This window comes from Schistocerca americana, chromosome 6 (assembly GCF_021461395.2).
Source record: "Schistocerca americana isolate TAMUIC-IGC-003095 chromosome 6, iqSchAmer2.1, whole genome shotgun sequence".
NCBI classification, from domain to species: Eukaryota; Metazoa; Arthropoda; class Insecta; order Orthoptera; family Acrididae; genus Schistocerca; species Schistocerca americana.
The window spans coordinates 525,542,977-525,566,513 of NC_060124.1; the positions used below are offsets into that span (position 1 = coordinate 525,542,977).

The 23,537-nt window shown below is 43.4% G+C and overlaps 1 protein-coding gene across 1 annotated transcript in view; it reads left to right on the forward strand.

Moving 5' to 3' along the window:
- LOC124619654 (coiled-coil domain-containing protein 170) overlaps window positions 1-23,537 on the forward strand; it is a 451,315-nt gene that overhangs the window by 360,567 nt on the left and 67,211 nt on the right. The window contains exon 12 of the mRNA XM_047146186.1: window positions 13,923-14,086. Coding sequence (XP_047002142.1) covers window positions 13,923-14,086 — 164 coding nt within the window. The remainder of the gene's footprint in view (window positions 1-13,922; window positions 14,087-23,537) is intronic.

The window sequence follows — 23,537 nt, forward strand, 5'->3', positions numbered from 1 at the left end:
ACAGCTGATAAACATAAGCATAGTTACCAGCTGACTTATTGAAAGCACTGCACAACACCACAGCACCGGCATCACTATGGGTGGTACCACAATCACAGACCTATTTCCTATGCCGGTCATGTGCTGGCTGGAAACCATTTGTGCATGCTTCTGCAGGCTATATGCTTAACTAGCCACGCAGCCTACAGACAGCCAATCATTCCACAAGATCCTAAACAGTCTCCTGGACACTAGTCAGCACCAACACAGTCCCGGACATCAGTCATCTCCACGAGCAGCCAAGCCGTCAGCATCGCAGATCACACCTGGAAGGACTTTATCAGCAGCACGCTCCTAAGTTGCCCCAAGAGTTGCCACCTGCCACTAAACACAGCATTATGGGTCCAGCACCATATGCTCCACAAGACACTATCCTGTCAGCAAGTAGATGTTGCTGACCCACCGACCACAGCCTCACTGAGCGCCACATCCTGTAACCCACTAGCCATCATCAGGTGCAGCCATTGCTTACCACTGACCGCGGCCTCGTGGGACTTGGCATTTGTGAATGCCATGAGACATTTTATAGTTCAGTGATCAGCTGCTGCAAATGTTTTGTAGGCAGACTGTGGATTTCTATACCATTCCGGTGTCTGGTCATGCACCTGTGGAGACGCCAGACCACTTCAGTACCTCTAGCTCCAGCTCTCCTGCACCACCATTGCACTCACTTCTGGCCAGCCTGGTGCTGACCTGCACACCACCGGTTGGCATTGTGCAGGCCTGAGCTTTGCCGCTCGCTGGCCTCCCCGCTGGTGCCCTGCACATTTTCAGCCCACAACCACCGACTCACACATTGCCTGGTGCAATCCAATGACCTATCCGCTACTGGCCCCCGCACCCCAAGCCCGCGTGTTGCTGGCCCAGAGGCCTCTTCCACTTCCTGCACTGTGGCCCCATCGGTTCCTATACTGTGAGCGCTGACAATTCTTGCTCAGTGAATGCTGCTAGCTTCCACTCTGGCACCACTGACCCTTCCGAAGCCGGTCGGCTCATGTACGACCAGCCATTCTGGCACTGACTCAATCTGCTGCCACCAGCACCCACACTCCTGGCCTTCATGATGCCGATACTAACCCACCACCACCATCTCTTCTGGTGCCACGTACTCTGGCATCTCCTGCTCTCACTGATGACCATTCCAACACTGGCTTCATTGTCAACCAGTCCTCCTCTGTTCACTGAGATCCTCATACTGTCAGCCTTTCCTTTGGCCTCCCTCATTCTTTTGCTGTTTCCCATCTCTTGCGGCAGTCTTTGCTCTCATCCTGCACAGTGCTGCACTTTCTTTTTCTTCCTCCACATGCTCCCCAGCACACCAGTGCAATCTGCCTCTTCCCAAAATGCACTGGTACCCTCCTGCATGTTCCAACATGCTCCAATGCACACTATCAGTGTAGTCCATTGTGCACCAATGCGGACTCACATTCTCACACTCTTGCACACCTCCATCTTCTTCCACACTGCATTCAAATCCAGTTGATCACTATTCCATCTCCCTTTCTCCTGTTTTCCCTTGCATGTCACAGCATTTCTCCAACTTCTTGTCACTCTCTTCCACCATTCTCGAGCTCTTTTCCATTTCATAGGCCCTGTGCATGCTCGTACAGCAAACTCTTCTTTCTGATCCATTTCAAGTGTTCCAAGTGCGCACCAGCCCCTATTACGGTACACTTCTTGGATCTCTCACTGACAACTGACTCCCGGCTATCCACCTCACTCAACCACCTCGCGTTGCCACCCTGGCATCTGCCATGGATCAGGTCACACTCCCTTCAGCTGTCAATGCCAGGCACCCTGGGAGCACAGTTGTCATCAGAGGCACACTCCCAGCAACACCGCGTCCCATCTGCTATCCAATGGGTGCCCTCCTCTAACCGCCCCCTCAGGGGCTCAGTATTGGTTTGCTAAGTACGGACTTGGTGACTGTGGTGTTCCTGAGTTGGGGACTGGTAAGCACTGCCACCCCTCTGTCATCATAAGCTCTGGGCATGCTTTAGTGACCACCATGTGGCACAGTGGTGGAATATTGTGTGTTTTGGAGTGCAGGAGTCTTGGCTGGACCACCTGTGCTGTGGGGAAGGTGTGCCACACGTTGATGAGGTGAGTGGCTGTTGAGTAAAACAGTCTCTGGCGATCAACCTCTGGGCACCTGCTACCCCCCCCCCCCCCCCCCCCCAGTTGTATAAGGCTTGCTCAGGCATGTAGGCCTCTCTCTGGGTCAGCAGTTGTTTCCCTAGCATCTCATGGGATACCTATGGAACGTCTCTGATGGGACGGGTGTACTGTCAGGATAGTCTAGACAACACACCCACCAAGGCAGAAGTAGCAGAGGCATTTAAAAACCTCAAAAACAACCAAGGTATCAGGCAATTATGGTATCTGTGCTGAAGAGATCAAGTGGGGTGGGCCTAAAATGGAAATAAATATGTACAATATAAAAATGGATATCTGTTACAGAGGAATTTAAATAGATATCCCACATATTTGGAAGAATTACAGCTCCTGGTCTAGGAGAAACTGTTCTGCACCTCCTTAGAAGAAACGCATCTTAAAGTCACCGACACACCTGCATTATGTGGTTACCACCCATATAGGAAGGACAGTGCTACTGGAGACAGAGCTAAACATAGAGTGGCTGTTTTCATTGATGACAGATGCCACTCCTCTCCTGCCCATCTTACCATGATTATACAAGCAATTGCTGTGGATTTAGATGCACTGGCGGAACTCTTCTAGGCACTCCCAAGCCCATGTCCACTTGTGGTGTACTTCAGTGCACACAATGTGCTGTGGGTCTCAGCTGCCACTTGTTCCAGGGGTTGGATGATCGAGCAATTCATCTATTCTGAGAATATCTGTCTTCTGAACGTGGATCAGATGACACACTTTTCCACAGCCACAGGCTCTTTCTCAGTCATTGTTCCCCACCTACTGCAGACTCAGTTCAGTGGAAAGTCGCTACAGATTTACATTCCAGTGATTAGTTCCCAGTATGGATTCGTCTGCCAACTAGGACAGTGGGTGATACACCATGCAGATGAATGATACAAAGGGCAAATTGGTTGCAGTACAGTTGACAGGCTATTTTTGAACATAAGGATAGTGCAGAGGAGATGGTGCCCATATCACTTTTGAGATCCAACAGGCTGCCGCAGAGTCCAATCCCTCGGTCTAGTAACCACCTCAACGACGGCCTATACCTTTGTGGAATGACAACTGTCAATTGGCTATCAGGGCCAGATGAACAGCTCTGCAGACCTTCAAACACTGCCCAACTACAGAAAACCTTCATGCCTTCATATCTGCAAGAGCACATGCGAGAAAAGTGATAAAAGAATGGAAGAGGGTTTCCTGGAAGGAATTCACGACTTCCATCAATCAGTCCACTTTCACTGCGCAAGTATGGGACTCAACACGATGCATTACTGCCAAAGGTAGCACATGTCCCCTTACAGCATTGTCAAATAATGGGGTCATGGTGTACACACTGAAAGACATGGCTCAGGTTTTAGCTGAACACATCTTTACAGTCACTACGTCATCCAGACAAGCTCCTGCTTTTCAGCTGTTCCATAAGACTGAGGAGATGAGGAAGCTCAATTTCTTCTCGCATAATGAGGAAGTCTACAACATTCTGTTCTGCATGTGGGAACTGGTATCAGCTTTGTCTGCAGCCAGAGACACTGCTCCAGGACCTCATGAGATCCATTATGCCATGCTTCGTCATCTATGCCCTGAAGTGAAAGGACAGCTCCTGTCTTGTTTCAATCAGATCTGGTTTGATGGACAGTACCCCACAACTTGGAAGGAGGCAATAGTAATTCAGTTCTGGAAACCAAGCAAGAACCATAGTGCCCCTAACAGTTACCGGAGTGTAGCCCTTACCAGTTGTATGGGTAAAACTCTTGAACATATGGTCAACTGTTACCTCATCTGGCTGCTCAAATCCTAAGGTCACCTGAGCCACTCCCATTGCAATATCAGGCACTACCATTTCACGCTTGACAACTTAATTCTACTGGAGATGGCGATACAAGAGTCCTTCTTACGCTGAAGCCATTTGGTTTCTGTGTTTTTGAACCTCAAAAAAGCGTATGACACTACTTGTAGATACAACATCCTTCACCAACTTCATGAATGAGGACTATGTGGGCGCCTGCCACTTCTTATCCAATCCTTTTTCAAGGACCGGCATTTCCGATATTGCATTGGCAATGCCTTGTCTAACTGTTATGTTCAAGACAATGGGGACCCCCAAGGCAGTGTCCTCAGTGTCAAATTTTTTGCCATCACTATCAATGACATTTCCTATGCAGTCCGGAGCCCTGTCAGATCCTCTTTATTTGTGGATGACTTTGCAATCTTGTACTCCTCCTCTGATCTTACAATGATGACGAGGCAGCTACAGCTGACCATTAGGAGGCTGGAAACCTGGGCCAGGACAACTGGTTTTCGGTTCTCACCAGAGAAGACTACATGTGTTGATTTTAACCATGCTCACTGTAGTTTTAACCAACCAGTGCTCACAATGGCAAACAATATTTTACGTTTCCAAGAAACTGTGTGCTTTTTGGACTTATTATTTGACTCAAAATTAACTTGTCTCCCACACCTGAAAGACCTACAAACAAAGGGCTTCCAGTCATTGAATATTTTGAAGTGTGTTAACGGAAAAACATGGGGAACTGACAGGTCCCAGCTCCTGCAGTTTTATAGGGCATTTGTTCACTTATGTTTAGATTATGGCAGTGTGGTCTATGGATCAGCCCGTATATCCTACCTCAAGATGTTAGATGATGTCCACCATGAGGGCATTTGGATGTCAACTGGAGCCTTTCAGATGAGCACAGTTCCAAGTCTGTGTGCAGAGGCTGGTGAACCACCATTCTGGATTTGGCGATGTATCCTTTTGGCTCAACAGGCGCTGAAAATCTCAGTATCACCTCAGTCATTTAGTTGTTTTCATCCGTTTTAAGTATGTACCACAGTTTTATTGTTGTTTGTACAGATGGATCCCAGCAAGAGAATGCCCTTGGTTGTTCTACTGTTTTTCCTGATAGGGTTTTTAAAGTGCATCCTCCAGAATAATTTACAAATTATGATGCAAAATTATATGGCATTCTGATGGAACTCTACAGAGGGTTCACAGACATCACCATACAAGGTTTCTTGTCTGTTCCAACTCACTTAGTGCACTGCAAGGACTTCAACAATGTATCCAGTAGACCAGCTGATTCAACACATTCATGACTCCTTACAGCACCTTTATCACAGTGGCAAGGAGGTGATTCTTTGCTGGTTACCTGGCCACACCAAGATATAGGGAAACAACATGGCTGACAAAGCTACCAAGGAAGAATATCAGGATGGTGCTGTCCATCAGTGTCCCATTCCGTTGCATGACAACATCCCATTTTCTGACAGATGCATCATGCATCAATGAGATGAATCATTGCAGGTGACAGTAAAAAAATTGTGGTCAGTCAAATCGACCACAAAGGCATGGTGGGCTTCATGTCAGTCTCACCACTGGAAGGTGGTTCTGCTTAGCAGACTGCACATTGGACATAGTCCTTCAACGCGTGGCTTCCTCCTCTGGCAGAAGGATCCACTGTTACGTGAAGTTTGTGGTGTACCCCTTTCAGTTCAGCATATTTTGGCAATGTGTGGCCTATATACTGATATTAGGGCAGCCCTTAGACTTGATGAAGATCGGCCCACCATCCTCGCAGATACTGATTCCAGTGTCACAAGAGTGGTGAAATTTTGTGAACTGTCAGGCCTCATCTCTAAATTGGTGGGGAAGGGACACAGACTTTAATGCATTATAACCTCTTCTGCATGTGGGGACAGCCTTTGTCCCCACCCGTGATATTAGCATGCTGACTTTTTGTCAGGGCGCTGATGACCATGATGTTGAGTGCCCCTCACTTCAAATCATCATCATCCTCCAACTGCACACAACAGTGCCCCCTGTCCCTTGCAGCCAATGGCTGGCCACTTACCAAGGGTGGTGTCACTGGACCATCATCAGATACAGGATCCCAGTTTCTTCTTTGCTGCACTGTTCCTCATCTGCCATCTAGCCGTCCATCCTCCTGTGATTGTGCTCAATGCTGTACCTCCCATACACGGGGCAGCCATGTCGTGGCTGCCTCAGGAGGGCATAGCATTGTGCCCAACTGGGTGCCAGCACCTGACGATGCCCAGTGTTCCACCAGTACTCTCACCATCATGGTCACACAGGGCCCTCATTAAATCTGTGCCAGGCCATTGCCTGAGTCCCCTGCTCTAATGCATCACACTCCTAGTCACTCCCACAGGGTCCGCTGCATGGCAGGGTTCTCATGTCTCAAGTTTCATTTATCTGTAATGTTTTCTGGGAAAGGGCTCCGAACAGTGGCAATCACCATCTACAGGCCTCCCCATGGCGATGCCCCTACATCATCAGCCTCTCCAACTGCTGCCAGCCCAACCTCCCTCCTGCCACACGACACATGATGCAGCTCTTTCTGCTGCATGTGGCAGCCTGGCCAGTGCCCCTCATTGGGGCATTGAACTGCACCCTCACCAAGGTGTGAGATTGGGCGCTGCCATGCCCTCGCCACGATTTCACCCCGGGTGCCTGTCACACACTTGCTTCCACCATTGGGTGCCTCTGCGCCAGTCGCTGCTGACGCCTCCTCCATATCACTGCACTGTGATTCTGCATCTGTTGCAACAATACATCAGCTTTTCTGCCTCAGTGCAGCAATGCATGGTTTCAAGATGGTTTCACCATCTCTCCTTTAAAGGGGAGGTGTTTAGTATACCAGTGTAGTACCCCTGGACAATTTGGCTGTACCATATCACATTCAGTCTTCTGGCGACTGTTTTGCCGGTAAATAAACACTTGTGGCTCTATGTCCAGAACCAGTAAACGTAAACATATTTATTGGCCAAATTATAGAGAACACCACACAATGCTGCAGTGCCAGCAGCATCACTCCGTGTAGTGCCACAATCATGAACCTATTTCGTATGCCAGTCATGTCCCACCTGGAAACTCTTCATGTATGCTTACACCGGGTGTTTACTTAACCAGCCATCTGGCCCGCAGCCAGCCAATTATCACATGAGCTCTGACACAGTCCTGGACACCAGTCATCTCCATGATTAGCCAAGCCTTCAGCATTGCCAACCATGGCCTGGCCTGGACGGACTTTGCTTGCTGCATGCTCTTCAGTCACCACACATTCACCCTCATCAGTCACTGCCTGCCACTGACCACAGCCTCATGGGTCCAGTTCCATATCCTCCACAAACAAACAAGTCACCAACAAGGAGTTGCCAATTCCTCACCAACCACAGCCTCACTGGACACCACCTACCATAGGTCCTTTGACCTATCAGCCATCACCAGGTGCAGCCATTGTTTACTATTTACCACTGCCTCATGGAACTCAGCATTTCAGTGATTGAATCTAGACTCCGAGTGATCCTTCCTTGGTGGATACAGTTGTGACCTTATTTCTCATTGTCAAGAAATAATTCTTTGTTTCAGTCTTGCCATCAAGCAGTGGCTTATTTTTCTGTTATTCCTGGTCTGTGTTCATTGACATAAGAAAGCATTGTTTATCACTACCAGTGGCATATCAATAAAAGTGCTGTTCCACATTGTGGTCACAGGATATAAAAATAGTGCAGTAATTACTTTAAAAAAGAAACTGCTTGTTTGTGGGTAGCATGTGAGCACATGCATGCTCACTCTGTCTCTCTCTCTCACACACACAAACACAAACCAGTTACTGATAATAACAGAGACATGACACTTCCTGCTTACTTGACCGTTCCGTTATATGTGTTGAAGTGACAAAAATCTGAATGCTCTTATCCAAATGTATATCATATCACTGTCAGTCTCTCAGTTAACCTGTCCAACATTTAATTCACCTTCTCTTTATCTGTCTGTCCAATTATGAAGATTATCAACTTTTTTGTCTGTTCAGTTTTTGAACTGCATGCCAAATGAAGTCCCTCCATTATTATCTATTATCATTTCTCTCTCTCTCTCTCTCTCTCTCTCTCTCTCTCTCTCTCTTTCTCTAGCACATTTGTATTGAATGGCTAAGCTGTATTCCTGAAGAGAACATATCATTGCTGGAAAATGATACATTAATGTATGCTCATTTCTTGTGATTTTATGTAGTTTACTATCTTCTTTGTAATTTTGAAGATACACTCCTGGAAATTGAAATAAGAACACCGTGAATTCATTGTCCCAGGAAGGGGAAACTTTATTGACACATTCCTGGGGTCAGATACATCACATGATCACACTGACAGAACCACAGGCACATAGACACAGGCAACAGAGCATGCACAATGTCGGCACTAGTACAGTGTATATCCACCTTTCGCAGCAATTCAGGCTGCTATTCTCCCATGGAGACGATCGTAGAGATGCTGGATGTAGTCCTGTGGAATGGCTTGCCATGCCATTTCCACCTGTCGCCTCAGTTGGACCAGCGTTCGTGCTGGACGTGCAGACCTCGTGAGACGACGCTTCATCCAGTCCCAAACATGCTCAATGGGGGACAGATCCGGAGATCTTGCTGGCCAGGGTAGTTGACTTACACCTTCTAGAGCACGTTGGGTGGCACGGGATACATGCGGACGTGCATTGTCCTGTTGGAACAGCAAGTTCCCTTGCCGGTCTAGGAATGGTAGAACGATGGGTTCAATGACGGTTTGGATGTACCGTGCACTATTCAGTGTCCCCTCGACGATCACCAGTGGTGTACGGCCAGTGTAGGAGATCGCTCCCCACGCCATGATGCCGGGTGTTGGCCCTGTGTGCCTTGGTCGTATGCAGTCCTGATTGTGGCGCTCACCTGCACGGCGCCAAACACGCATACGACCATCATTGGCACCAAGGCAGAAGCGACTCTCATCGCTGAAGACGACACGTCTCCATTCGTCCCTCCATTCACGCCTGTCGCGACACCACTGGAGGCGGGCTGCACGATGTTGGGGCGTGAGCGGAAGACGGCCTAACGGTGTGCGGGACCGTAGCCCAGCTTCATGGAGACGGTTGCGAATGGTCCTCGCCGATACCCCAGGAGCAACAGTGTCCCTAATTTGCTGGGATGTGGCGGTGCGGTCCCCTACGGCACTGCGTAGGATCCTACGGTCTTGGCGTGCATCCGTGCGTCGCTGCGGTCCGGTCCCAGGTCGACGGGCACGTGCACCTTCCGCCGACCACTGGCGACAACATCGATGTACTGTGGAGACCTCACGCCCCACGTGTTGAGCAATTCGGCGGTACATCCACCCGGCCTCCCGCATGCCCACTATACGCCCTCGCTCAAAGTCCGTCAACTGCACATGCGGTTCACGTCCACGCTGTCGCGGCATGCTACCAGTGTTAAAGACTGCGATGGAGCTCCGTATGCCACGGCAAACTGGCTGACACTGACGGCGGCGGTGCACAAATGCTGCGCAGCTAGCACCATTCGACGGCAGTTCCTGGTGTGTCTGCTGTGCCGTGCGTGTGATCATTGCTTGTACAGCCCTCTCGCAGTGTCGAGAGCAAGTATGGTGGGTCTGACACACCGGTGTCAATGTGTTCTTTTTTCCATTTCCAGGAGTGTAGTATTCAACAATATGCTCCTTTATCATTACAGACTTATGAATCAAAGCATGACTTCTGCTCACCGTGAGATTAAATGTCGCCTGGTGGTATTTCTGGTACATGACATGGTAAGAAAAATATATAAGCAGAGCAGAGAGGAATAGGGAATCATTATAGTGGTTATAGGTCACAAATGCAAAAATCCATTGGCAGAAGCAGCTTTGACAAAGAGCAAAGACGTAAAATAAGGGAAAAGCATTCACTCACCTATAGTGAATCGATGCGTGGAGCAGAGCATGGAGCACAGAAACATGTAACAGAAAACAGCATTTGCCATAGCTTTAAAGCAGTAGCTCTTTTCGTAGCACAAGTACATACATCCAAACACACAACAATACTCACATATCTTCAGAAAGAGGCCGACTACATATCAAGTGGCAACCAACCAGAAATCCAAAGCCCAAAACCTTTCTTTATGAGATAATGTGATTTGGTTTAATATTATTTTAATAGTGACAATCTTACTAACAAACACTTTAGATAGCCTTTTCTCAGTGAACATTTTCAATTTTGTAGAAGGTTCTCTTATTTTCACTAGCATAACTTCAGTGCATTTCCTTTTTGCATTCATTTGATTATGTTTTAACTTTCACATGAGCAAGGCTTAGTAAATTCCCAGAAACCAACACTCTCTTCAATATAATCGATTTCTGTCAAGCAGTTTTCATTCTTAGGAGCACGGAGGTGTGCATCTCGGTGTCTGTGTGGTTGTGTGTGTGAATGCATATGAGACTCCCTGCTAAACCCAGTAGGACAGGACAAGTAGTAGGAATTGTGGAAGCGGGCCATAATGAGCAGCTGTCAGTTACACTCCAAACATAACACTTTATTTAGTTGTCCAAACATTAAAGCGCAACTTCTAAGCTTGACTATCGACTGAAAACGTCTTTAATTCTAAAGCGGCTGAAGGCCCATGAATTAAATACAGGTGCTATAATATATTTTTTAGAGGCTTTAACATAAAATATTATTTAAGCCCAAGTGCTTTAAGACTTGACTAGTCAGATAGATGAAGTTTTTAAAAGTGGCTGAAGGGCCATAAATTTAAAACAACATAACTACAATAACTTTTCAACAGGCAGAAGGCCCAAGCTTTATGACCAAAAAGAAACCTTCCTTCAAAACGGCTGAAGTACATTGTTTTAAAAGAAAACTGCAACCAATATTCCAAGGCAGAAGGCCCAAAGCTTTTAACCTTAAATAGTATTTAAGCCCAAGTGATTGATAAGTAAGAATCCAAAATTTTAAATCGGCTGAAGGCCCATCATTTTAAGAACAACACAACTACAATAAATTTTCAACAGGCAGAAGGCCCACAACTTATCTTGAAAGAATGTAATACTTTGATAAGTAAGATCCTTAAAACTTAAAGCAGGTGAAGGCCAATGCTTTTAAAAACAATACACTACAATAAATTTTCAAAAGGCAGAAAGCCCACAGCTTTTTCTTCCAAAAGGTAATACTTGACAAGTCAGATCATTAAAACTTAAAGCGGCTGAAGGCCGCTGCTTTTAAAAAACAATACAATAAATTTTCAACAGGCAGAAAACCTTTGATTTTAAAAACACAATTACAAGCATACAAATTCAAACCATTGGCTATGAGCCATTAAAAACAAAAAATTAACGGCAATAAGAAAGGCAGTATAGGCAACGGTGCTCAGAAGTTTCCAGGGGGCTTGGTCTGCCCTTGAAATCTTAACGTTCACTTAGGTGAGACAAGACGTCAGCCCAACTACACTCGATCCACCGGAAACACAACCAAGAGACAGCCAGGGACCCACCGACAAGATGACTTGCTTGCCAAAACGTTACAGACACAGCCACACACAACCAAATATACATTAAGCTGTCAAAACTACACACCATGTTGGACAGCGACAACAGTTGAGGGAAGGACACTGGCTGAATTTACATCAGCGACCAGGGCAGGTAACTGGAACACTAACGGCCATAAGGCAAAAATTTCTGCTGGTGCACTTGAATTTCAAATCGACAAATATAGTTAATTCTACCACAAGGCGGCTACATCTTCAACAACTCGAACACTCGCTGTTGCTCCCAGGAATACCACCAACAGCGAACCACCAGCCAACGGGACAACATGAACAGATGTGGCTTCGGTAATTAAATCACCACTCAACTTTCATGTCCTGGGTCGATGAGCCACTAACCTCGCAGCACTCGGAACAGCCCCCACATGCTCCGACACTGCATAGAGACTGCCAGCGGGGCCTGGCCGACTGTGCCGTGTGGAGACTTGCTTGCTGATCCACTCCAACCGACTGACTCACTGCTAGTATGCCGACAACATTTAAAACAAGTTGGCAGTGGAAATGACACCAACTACACACACAGCTAGACAAACACTTGCACAAAGACTTAAATGACACTCAGCAGTGGCTGTGCAATCACAAAGACAAATTGGGAGTCGATACACATACACAGCCAACCCATAAGTGGTCGGCGAGCCAATTCACGTTGTCCAGTAGGACAACCGACCGACGATCCACGAAGACCGTACCCTGCTCAAGTGATGCGTGGTGTCAATGGTTGGACGAGCCATGGACATCCAGGCCTCACTGCTGCTCCAACCCAATTGAACTAGTGTCGCATTCCAACTCCATGACTGGCAGGTCCGAACTGCCCTCCTGGCATGTTCCAACTGACTCCAGGACAGACAACAACTGGGAAGTAATAGCAGTACAGCAAAGATAACATGTGAGGGCTGTATTGATAGGTGCTGCTGCTGCCACTGATGGGCAGACAAAGCAGCAACTCAGTGACAACAGAAATTGAAACTAACATAAAGAGGTGGCAACACGAAAAAAAAAAAACAGGATGTAAAATAAGAGATGGCACGAGCAAGAACCACACACAGCGCAGCATGTACTTGTGCTACAAAAATAGCTATTGCTTGAAAGCTAGTGTGAATGCTGTTTCTTGTTAGATGTTCTGTGCTACATGCCCCAATCCACTATAGGTAAATGGTTGCTTTTCCCTTATTTTACATATTGCTCCATCCAGGAATTTCTATTATTATTGGACAAAGGACAGATTGTTGTGGCCCAGTGCCTGGAAATGAGCATCTAAGAAATGCTCAGTTGTTCGCATGGTACTGTTGTGAGCATTTATGGAAAGTGGTTAAAGTGTGGTGTCTCCATAAGTAGGCAACAAAGTATTGGACATCCACATTCATCACAGAATGTGGAGGTCAGAGGCTTTTCCACTTTGTAAAGCAGGATAAGTGGTTATTTGTGTCAGATCCAATGACTTGAGTACAATGCTGCTAAAGGGAAAAGTGTTTCACAGCTTATCGCTTAGTACACATTGTTAACATGGAGCTCTGCAGCAGATAATTCCCATGTACTCCCATTTGACCAAATAACATTATCAGTTATGATTTCAGTGGACATGGGACCATCAAGACTGGCGTTTGGATTAGTGGAAAAGACAGATAAATCACGCTTACTGTTACATCAGCTTGATGGCCATGTTTGGATATTCCATCATCCGGATGGATGGCTGCTCCAAACATGCCCCAGCAACAGATGCAGACTGGTGGAGAAGGAGGAGGGGGGGTGGCAGTATTATGCTATGGGGGACATTTTCTTATGGTTTCATGGGACCTATGGCAGTAATCAAAGATACCATACAGCTGTGAACTATGTGAGCATTATTGCAAACCACCTGCATCCCTTCATATTTCGTGTCTTCCTCAATGGTGATGCCATTTCCCAGCAGGATAACAGTCCCTATAGAAAGGCCTTAATGATACTGTAGTGGATTGAGGAACACAATAGTGAACTTGTGTTGATGTCATGGTCACCAAATTTGCCTGATATAAACTCAATGGAATAAATCTGGGACACTATCAGGTTCTAGCTTTGTGCCCACAAGCCAGTGGCATGTACTTTATGGTAACTGTATGACCTGTGCATAGAAAGTGTTGTATCATTTCTCATGTAATCTACCATGGACTTGTCAAATCCTTGTCATGCAAAATCACTGATGTATTGCATTCCAAAGGTGGATGAACATGCTGTTCAGCAGGTGATCACACTGTTTTGGCTTATCAGTGTATCCAAATATTCAATAGAAAAGTGATGTATTTTGACTGATATTTTATCACATTATCAATAGGATTCAACAAGTTTTCGGATATGTAACAGTCTCATGCACTCATTGGTTCTAACACTGTATTTCAGACATCAGCCGTATATCAGCTGCAGCGAAGGGTGAGAACTCTTCGGGAACAACTGCAACGCAGAGATTTGCATTTGGACTTACTGAGACGTAAGATTGCTCTCCAAGAAGATAACAGTCGTATGCGAACACTGCTAGAGAATGAACGAGATGAGGCTAACCTGAGGTAGGAATCAAAGCAAAATATAAAATTGCAACATTGTTCTAAATCACATGCCTTTATCAATTTTAAATATCCTTGTTAAGAGAAAATTCAGCTTGATAACTGAGGAGTCATTACCATAGCTACCAGCACAAAATAAATTCCATTGTTCTAATATATCTGTTATGCAAATTTACATTTACAATATGAGAAACAGAAGGTTTTTTGGTATGTTTCACTGAACAGTTTACATTCTGTAATGATGACCAGGCACCACAAAAACTCTGCAACAGGGGGCAAATGATTAAACTCACCAATTCTGGAAATAAATAAAAATGACACAAAACGAGGTAAAACAATAAATCTTTTATTCAAGTAAAGTACATTTGATGTAGTTTTGTTATTATGTTTAAAATAATACATCATTTTGGGGCATTGTTGCGGCAGTCTTTGAGCTTCTCTTGATAGTGTTCTATAACTCTGAAAGTTGTTTTGTGAGCAATAGCAAAGACTGCCTGCATTGTTGTCTCCTTGAAATACATATTTTTGGGTAGATGTTTGAATACCTTGGATTATGGTACCCCCACAGAAAAAATAAAAAAAAACAAGGAAGTCAAATCTAGTGAGCATGAAGGCTGTATGGCAACACCATGCAAGAGGACAATGTGTCCAGGAAACTTTTCTCTCACGATTGAAAGGGAACAATGAACCACTGTACCTTCGCGTGGCCACTGCATTCCCCCCCCCCCCCCCCCCCTGAGTTAGTTGAAACTGTTATCAAGATGTTTTTGTATACTGTGTGTGTGTGTGTGTGTGTGTGTGTGTGTGTGTGTGTGTGTGTGTGTGTGCAGGAGGGGGAGGGACAAAAAAAAGAAGATTTCAGCTAATTGAAACATGTTAATGCTTCATAGTGAAGAATAAATCAGTAAGATGGTAACAGTCCATGGTTGCATGCACACTGAATGACTTGTTTCTGTTTACACTTTTTGAAAAGCTGTTTATTCTGTTCACTATTCTCATTGTACTTGAACATGTTTTTTTTTTTTTTTTTAATTTCTGCAATGGATTAACCATTCAGTCAAAGGTTTGTTGGGGGGCATGGTGTATATTTAATATTTTGGAAGACAAATGGTGACTTGCAAGTAGCCATAAAAAAGTTCCAGTTCTGACTGTTAAAAAAACCTGCGTAACACAGACTTTCAGATCATTTTCTTGGAAGACAAACACCAGACTGCACTATGGTTTTTCCTTTCTCAGAGATTTGGGGGGGGGGGGGGGGGTCAGTGAGGAGGAGATGTGGGGGGGTTTGCGGCATGGAAGTCATATTGATGAATTTGGAGGTGTTGAGAAGTGGAATGTGTGGAAGTATATAATTCCAAATTTACTGCATGTTTCCAAAGGACACTTACAAAATGTATATAAACAACATTGTAAAACCGCAGCCATTTGAAGATGGCACAACTGTAGAATGTACTGTGACTTACAACCTAAAACTAAAAGAATTGGATAATGCTGTTCACTCTGCAAGTCAGATTATTATTGCCCAAACATTAGAAGCTAACATAATGGCTTTGTTGATTGCATGTGAAGCTGTTTGACACTTGTGAGTGGACTTACACAGAATTTTTTAATGGCAAATGCGATGCCCAAACATATTTTCTTTGTTTTACTATGAGGCAAACCAACAATATGGCTAGTGTCATAGCCAAATTTGAACAGCTAGTTATACATATCCAACAGTTAAATGTTGAAAAAGTAGTCTGTAATGTAAATATCCATTGTGTCATTTCCAAAGTTAATTACTTTTGAAAAATATAAATAATAGTATTTTTTGACAGGTGACTGGTGATTTTATTGGCAAGACAGCCAAAAATGGTATCAATAACGCCTGTGATGAAAGGAACAATGTTAGATCAATAATGAAATATAGATCTACTGAACTGCATGCTGAATAAACAAGTCCAGGACCCTTAATCTATATAAATAACTTGAGTCAGAATTGTCAAAATCATTCATCTATTCATTACAGGTGCAGTACTTAATAACAATTGTTTCTGTAGTCATCATTTTGGATTTATGTAAGAATTATATATCAATCAACCCAGTAATAATGCAGTATGAAAAATAAGTACTACCAACCAAAATCTGCTATAAACTGACTCATGACAGTTTCCCATTGAACAGGGAATAAGTTGATATCAGCACATTCCTAAACATTTCAGTGAAACAACTGACAAGCTTTTCCATGTTTAGTTCCATGGATTCTGAAAGTGGAACTCTAGTAGAGAGGGCAATTTCGTCAAAACTGACCACAGTATCTGTACCCTAGAACTGCAATTGACTGAACTCATGCACAAAGTAAGCAGAGTTTCAAATGTGTTGTCCGCATTTCACCAAATGTTCACTGAGAATGGGTTTCAGGTATTTTGTCAGCTGTATGTAAGTGTGCAGCACTTGTGTACCTTAGGAAGGACATGCAGTCATTGTGGCACAGCTGCTCCTGTTCTAAGACACTTAATGATATTACATGGCAACCCTGGAGAAGCATCACTATCTTCCTCCCAGTTTTATTCATAGGATCAACATGTATCTGTCTACAGGCAGTGCCATTCAAAAGACCAAAAATATTCTTCTTGTAGTTCACACATGACATTAGGAATGCAGGCTTGCCCTTGTCAGCTGACATATTTATAGTTTCCTTGTCCTCCCACATATTTCTCAGTGCTACTTGTTGTTTCTTGGTGCCTTGATAAGTAATCACTAGTTTGCTGGTGGTCCTCTTCCACGGCTTCCAGTGGGAACAAAACTGCAGCATTTTTCATGGAGCAATGTAATCTATTATTAGCAGAATTTTTGGAATGGGTGTGAAATTTAGTCCTTTAGCAAGGATCTTCACTGTACCCTCATCCAGATGTTTGTCAGTGAGTTTAATCCCCACATCTTGTCTTGGCCTTTTGTACATTTGATCAAATTTTGCTTTTTGGTATGCAGACATTTTCTACTTCATTGATTCTCTTGTGACCATGCCGTATTGTCAACCCATTTCCAAGAACCTGTAGCGAGTGTAGCCAACATGTAAAGAGGCCGATGAAGTTGTTTTGAAGCAACATCTAGCATTAATCGGGTGGCACAAATTCTCTTTTCGTACTAGCATCAGGCTTGCATGGCACATAATCATATTGACTATTGGTGTTTTAATATGACATTTGATCTTGGTACAACTTGTTCATCTCAACATCTTGTTAAGAAGTCAGTGTACTGAGCTTATCCAACTTGTGTATGTTGCGGAACATCTCCTCCTGACAGCGTGAAGTGCTATGATCTCTCAGGTTTCTTCAATGTCACTGATTAGTGGCAGTCTTCAGCCAAGTTTTTTCCATTTTATGCACAATGTTTTGACAACCAGTGCAGTTGTTTTCTTCAGGTGCACCTGATGAGAAGTTACAACAACAACGATGTTTAGTGATATGTATATTGGGGCAACAAAAACAAAAGGTGATTAGAATAAACAAGTGAAAGGGTGCATCAGCTTGATGAATCAGATGTTTTAAGTGCTTCAGTTGTGTTGTAAAAGGACATAACAAGGCTGTCTGAACACAAAGAAAAGGAAAGAATTGGAAGTGATATGCTTCTGCATGATAATGTTTTGCTAAATGGTGTGTTGAATTTATGTTACATGAAAAATGTGGAAGAAATTTGATTTCAGTGACATCAGCACATGACCATAGCATTATCATTCAGTTCATCCAAAGACAGCTGAATTCATCAGAAATTGTTGAGTGGCTGAGCTAACAGTAAAGGTAAGAGATTTTCAGTCTGGGGAGCTTTCGAAGGTGTTAATTCCAGTGAACCGATTGAGAAATCGTGTATTTCTGACACTAATCTGGCTTTCACCAGTTCATTGCAAATCTAGCCTCAGCAAATAGGTAATCAAAATAAATGTCATAACTATGAATTCCTGAGGAGATAGAATCAGTGTCATGTTTGATGATGAATTTCGTGATTGTGTGTTAAAGAGAAGCAACACCATGAACAACTTACAGTCATGCCAGCGATATTCCAGTATACCTGGGGAAGTAATAATGCAGATCGGTGTGAAGTTAAACAGTTCTTCTGGGGGTCATGGTACTCATCTGCTTCCCATGTAATTACATGAGATTTCATATGGTCTATTTTTTGAAATAAAAGTGTAAAGCTGTACTAAAGGTCCAAGAGGCACAGCAACTTGTCCAAATCCAGTGTGGTTGTCCAGTTGAAGGGTCTGAGTGAGACAGTGGTCATGAATTTGGCAATGAGAAGGTTGGAGGTTTTCTGAAATATAACAGTTCAAAGTTGGGTTTTGTAAATAACTACATAATTTTAAAAAAATGACTGCACTGAACACATAAAGAGAACAGTGGTAGAACTTGCATAGACAATGTTCATCTCAAAGAACCTTCTAACATTGCTGTAGACAGAGACAGTCATTATGTCTGTGTATATTATTAATCAAACAGAGTTGCTGGAAAGACTCCCCATCAGTTTTTTACAGGGAGGAATGCTAATCTGAATAGAGTGCATAGATTTGGGACCAAATGTTATTCACATATTCCAAAAGAGTGCCACAAGCAGTAGAATATAAAGGGATAACACACAGTCATTGTTGGCTATGGTGAAGATATTAATGGTTTTCACCTCTTGGATAAAATCTGGCCAACAAGTCATCTAGAGGAAAGATGTTCCGTTTGAGCCAATACTTACAGGAAAAATCGTAACAATATTTCCACATAAGGAAAGTAAGTCAGCAGCAAATAAGGGCACTTCTGAGGCAGATGCTTCAAGCAGAGACAGGTTAGGAAATTAAAGTAAAGCAGCAACTTCTTTGGTGAAAATACACCTGGACCAGAAGGGTCTGCAAGAGCACAGATTTAATTTTAAAAGTAGAAGCAAATTCAAAAACTCAAAAATTTCATCAAATGTATGTTAGCAGAAGTAGATGAGCTAAAAAACTTTTCTGAAGAATTGCAGTCACCAGGCCAGAGTAATTGGAAATCAGCAATGGAAGAAGAAAGTGCATTATTCGAGGAAAATTCTACCTGAACTTTGAGAGAATTACCAGCATGGTGCAAGTAAATCTCTAATCACAATGTTTTTCTTGTCAGACAAAATACTGATGGGGAAATTCATTGACACAAAGCCCAAATTGCTGTTTGGGATTATATTAATGTGAAGGCATTGATTCTCTCCAAACATTCATTCCAATTTCTTGACTTGACCTAATTAGGGCAGTGCCAATAATGAAGGGTTAGAGTTATCACAGGTTGACATGAAGTCATTATTTCTAAATGATCTACAGAAAGTCCAAGGAGTTTTGTGATGGTAGCAGCAGGGTATGCAGGCTCTTTAAAAGTTTTTGTGCTTTAAAACAATTTTTAAGTTGTTGGAATGATCAGTTTAAAAGTGTGCTTCTCAATTTTGGAGGAATTGAAATCAGTGTTTATACAGGTCTGTATTATAGTTGTTTTATATGTTGACGAGGGACATGTTGCTGTAATCAGGAAGAGTGTCATGTGGATTTTCTGAATGCAGTGCATAAGGAATTAAGGATTACAACAGAAGTCGTTGGACATTTCTTCAATATTTTAATCAAACAGCTTATACAGAAGATATACGCCATTAACATAATATGGCAAAAACAAATATCTCAACACCAATTGAGAAATATCCGCAAGTGAAACAATCACAAGTATGAAACTCAAGCTACCTATTGTGAAGCTGTGAGATGCTGGATGTATTTGAAGTATCAGCATGTTCAGACATCTGTTTTTCTTAAGACTGAGCAAGTCTTGCACTGCTGCAAGTGGACCACAAATTAAATGCACGTTACATGTGTGGGCGCAGTAACAGAAAAGAATGCTGGCAACTTATTTCATCGTAGCAATTCTTCTTATGCCCATCTACACAAGAAACAGTGGTGTAAAGGCAACAAGAACATTTATTGCAGAGAACTGATACATTAATGATTTACCGTCAAGCCCAATAACAAGAGAGTAAGTGATTACAATATGAATCACAAAGATTCACCATGATGCCCTTCGCAGCATAGAATAAGAGCATGAGCAGTGCTCCATGCAGAAAATGCATGAACCTCTCTGACTGACTCTGGTAATCAGCTGATCCTACCTATTGCACATGCGTTCCATACTGGTTGCCCAACAAGCCCTCACAGAGAAGCGGAGCATCATTGTCGCCACCCGCCAACCTCGATGCTGTCCAGGAATAATGAGGGTAAGTGGACACACCAGACTGACCATGTCTGGCATGGCAGCTGCACCCCAGATGAGCTGGAATGTTGCTGGGTGCCATACTGGTCAGGGTAAGCAGCTCGCTGGGTATAGGTATCTCGAAGGCATCCTCAAACAGAAAAGCCGGTTTGACCCAATCAGTAGATACTGTTCTGCATTGTTATTGAGCAGGATGTCTACGGTCTTGTCAGCACATGAGAGGATGTAGTGGGGTCTGATATGAGATGGGGTGAGGTCAGATTTCACAACGTCCCGACGGAGCGTGACATGGGAGATGTCTGTCAATTCCTTGTACATGAGGGATAGATGTGTGCTGTGGCATGGCCCTAGCTGAGGTTGCAATTTTGCAGTGTGCTCCCAGAGTTGTGTTACAAAATCTGATTGCTGAAACATGTCCCCCAATGGAGCACTTTACTCAACAAATTCTTAGTGACGCATCGAGATCTGGTTTGTTTACTGACCACTAGCTGAGCAACAGAAGAGGCCAGCCATGGTCCACTTAACATCATAACACATTAGTGCTGCTTTGAGTGAGTGGTGCCACCGCTCCACCATATTATTACTTGCAGGACGATAGCTAGTAGTTGTATGATGGTAGGTGCTGCAGAATTTGCTAATCTGTACGAAGAGCTTGAACTCTATTGGCACCCACTGTCTGTCATGATATGCAGTGGGCACCAAAACCAGGTGACCCACTGAGTCAAGAGTGCTGTCACCAGAGTCTCGGTGAAAGTATCTTCTACAGGAATTGCCTCTGGCCAGCCTGTGACTCTGTCCATGATTGTCAGCAAGTAACATTGTCTATCTGATGGCGGCAAAGGTCCCACAATGTCCACATGGATATGTGCAAACCTTTTGGTAGCATCTGGAAAATTGCCTGTGGGTGCATGAATATCCTGGTTGACCTTACTGCATTTGCAAGCTATGCATGTATGCACCCACTGTCAGCAATCCTTTTGAAGTCCTGACCAAATGTGGCATGAGACAGCAAGTTTCACAGACTGCGTGGTTTTTGCACATTGAAGTGTTGCAGTATAGCTGAAAATTGGCACTTCATTTCATTTTCATTTCATTTTATTATCTTCCTGTAAATCATTTACATGATGTAGGAATTGTCACAACAAAGTTATCATACTAGTACAAGTACTACAGACATAATAATGGTATATCACCTTCAAGGCATTTTTTAAAAGTACAAATTTAGACATATAAATTAAAATTTTTGGCAATAAATTTACACACAATCAAAGTACTCATCTACGTCATAGAAAGTTTTGCTTAAAAGGTAATTTTTAAGCTCAGTCTTACATTTTACTTCATCTATTATTTCCTTCATGTACACTGGCAGAGCATTGTAAAGTTTTATTCCAAAATAACTTACATGCTTTTGGGTTTGTGTTGTCCTTACCCTTTCTATATACAAATTCTTACGAGTTCTAGTATTATAATTATGGCAGTCCTCATTTGTACGTAGATTTTTCAAATGTGCTCTTGTATGCAGAATGCTTTTAAAAATATACAGTGATGGTATTGTGAGTATTTGCAGTTCTTTGAAAAGGGGCCTACAATGAGCTCTTGGAGAGTTATGTGTTATGATTCGTATAGCTCTTTTCTGAAATTTGAAGATATCTCTTAAGCTCGATTTAGTTTTACCCCAGAACACTACACTGTAAGACACGATGGACTGAAAGTAAGCAAAATACACTAGTCTAGTACAGTCTGTGCTGCATACTCTAGATAATATCCTCAATGCAAAACATGCCGAATTAAGCCTGTGGGATAAGTGCTTGAGATGGTCTTTCCAGCTTAAGTTTTGATCAATGTGCATGCCCAAAAACTTTGTGGATTGTACACTCTCTATCTTCTTATCCATTAGCTTTAACTAGAGGTCCATATCTTGAGTTGCTTTGTCATACTGTATATAATTTGTTTTACTTAGATTAAGTGTTAACTCATTAGCATTAAACCAATGTTGAATATATTTCAGGACTATATCAGTTGTGGTGGTTAATGATTTTTATCATCACTTATAATTATGCTAGTATCATCTGCGAACAACATTATTTTGGTAGAAATATTAGGATTTTTTATGTCATTTATATAAAGCAAGAATGATAAGGGACCAAGAACACTGCCCTGTGGGACACCTATTTCCAATTTCTTTGCATCTGAGACCCACTCGATTTTCTGACTTTTATGTTCTGCGATGATATCTAGCACCTGAGTTCTATCTTGAAGGTAAGATTCAAACCACTGATTCACAACTCCCCTTACACCTATTGCCTCCATCTTGTTTAACAGAATTTTGGGATTTACTGTATCAAAAGCTTTAGATAAATCTAAGTTAATTCCCACTACACGTTGGTACATTAACAAGTTCAAGTTGCAATTCTTTCTGGGTATTGCGCAGCATGTTGCATAGTTCATCATCTGTTTGCTGTGCATCGCTTAAGTGAGCAAAATCAACTGTCTCAATGACTGCGCTAATGCGAGACAAGCAGTTTGCTGCTACATTGCTGAGGCCAGAGATATGTTGTAAATCAGTAGTAAACTGCACAATGTAATCTAGCTGATTCAATTGTCTGGGAGAATAGTTATTGTTATTTTGCTGGTAAGCAAATGTGAGTGGCTTATGTCAGTGGATATAGTGAACATTCTTGCCTGTAGTTGGGCACAGAAGTATTTGACTGATGCGGAGTTGGCCAACAGTTTGCAGTCATATTTACTCCATCATGTTGTGCTGGTGTTAACTTATGTGAAAAGAAAGTGAGAGGTTGCCAAATCCCATTGACACATTGTTGCAGTGCCAGTTTGAATACTTTCTAACTGGCGTCGACTACAAGTGCCAGGGAAGGGGGGGGGGGCATCTGATTTCAGTTGCACACCTAGTGTAGCTTCTGCAAGAGTCTTTTTGACCATTTCAAGTGCTTCTGCTATTGTTGGGGTCCACTGTCACATCACTTTAACATTCGCATTAGGACTGGCCCGCACACTTGTGAGAGTTTCCTTCAAAGTGGCGGCATACGGCAGGTGGCATCTGTAGAAATTCAACATGCCAAGGAACCTGTGCAGCTCTTTTGCTGTCACCAGTCTAGGAATATTTAACTCAGCCTCTACTTTATTGGGTACTGGACGCGATCCTTTCGCTGCAATGAGATGGCCCAAAACTGTCACTTCCAGTTGTCCAAACA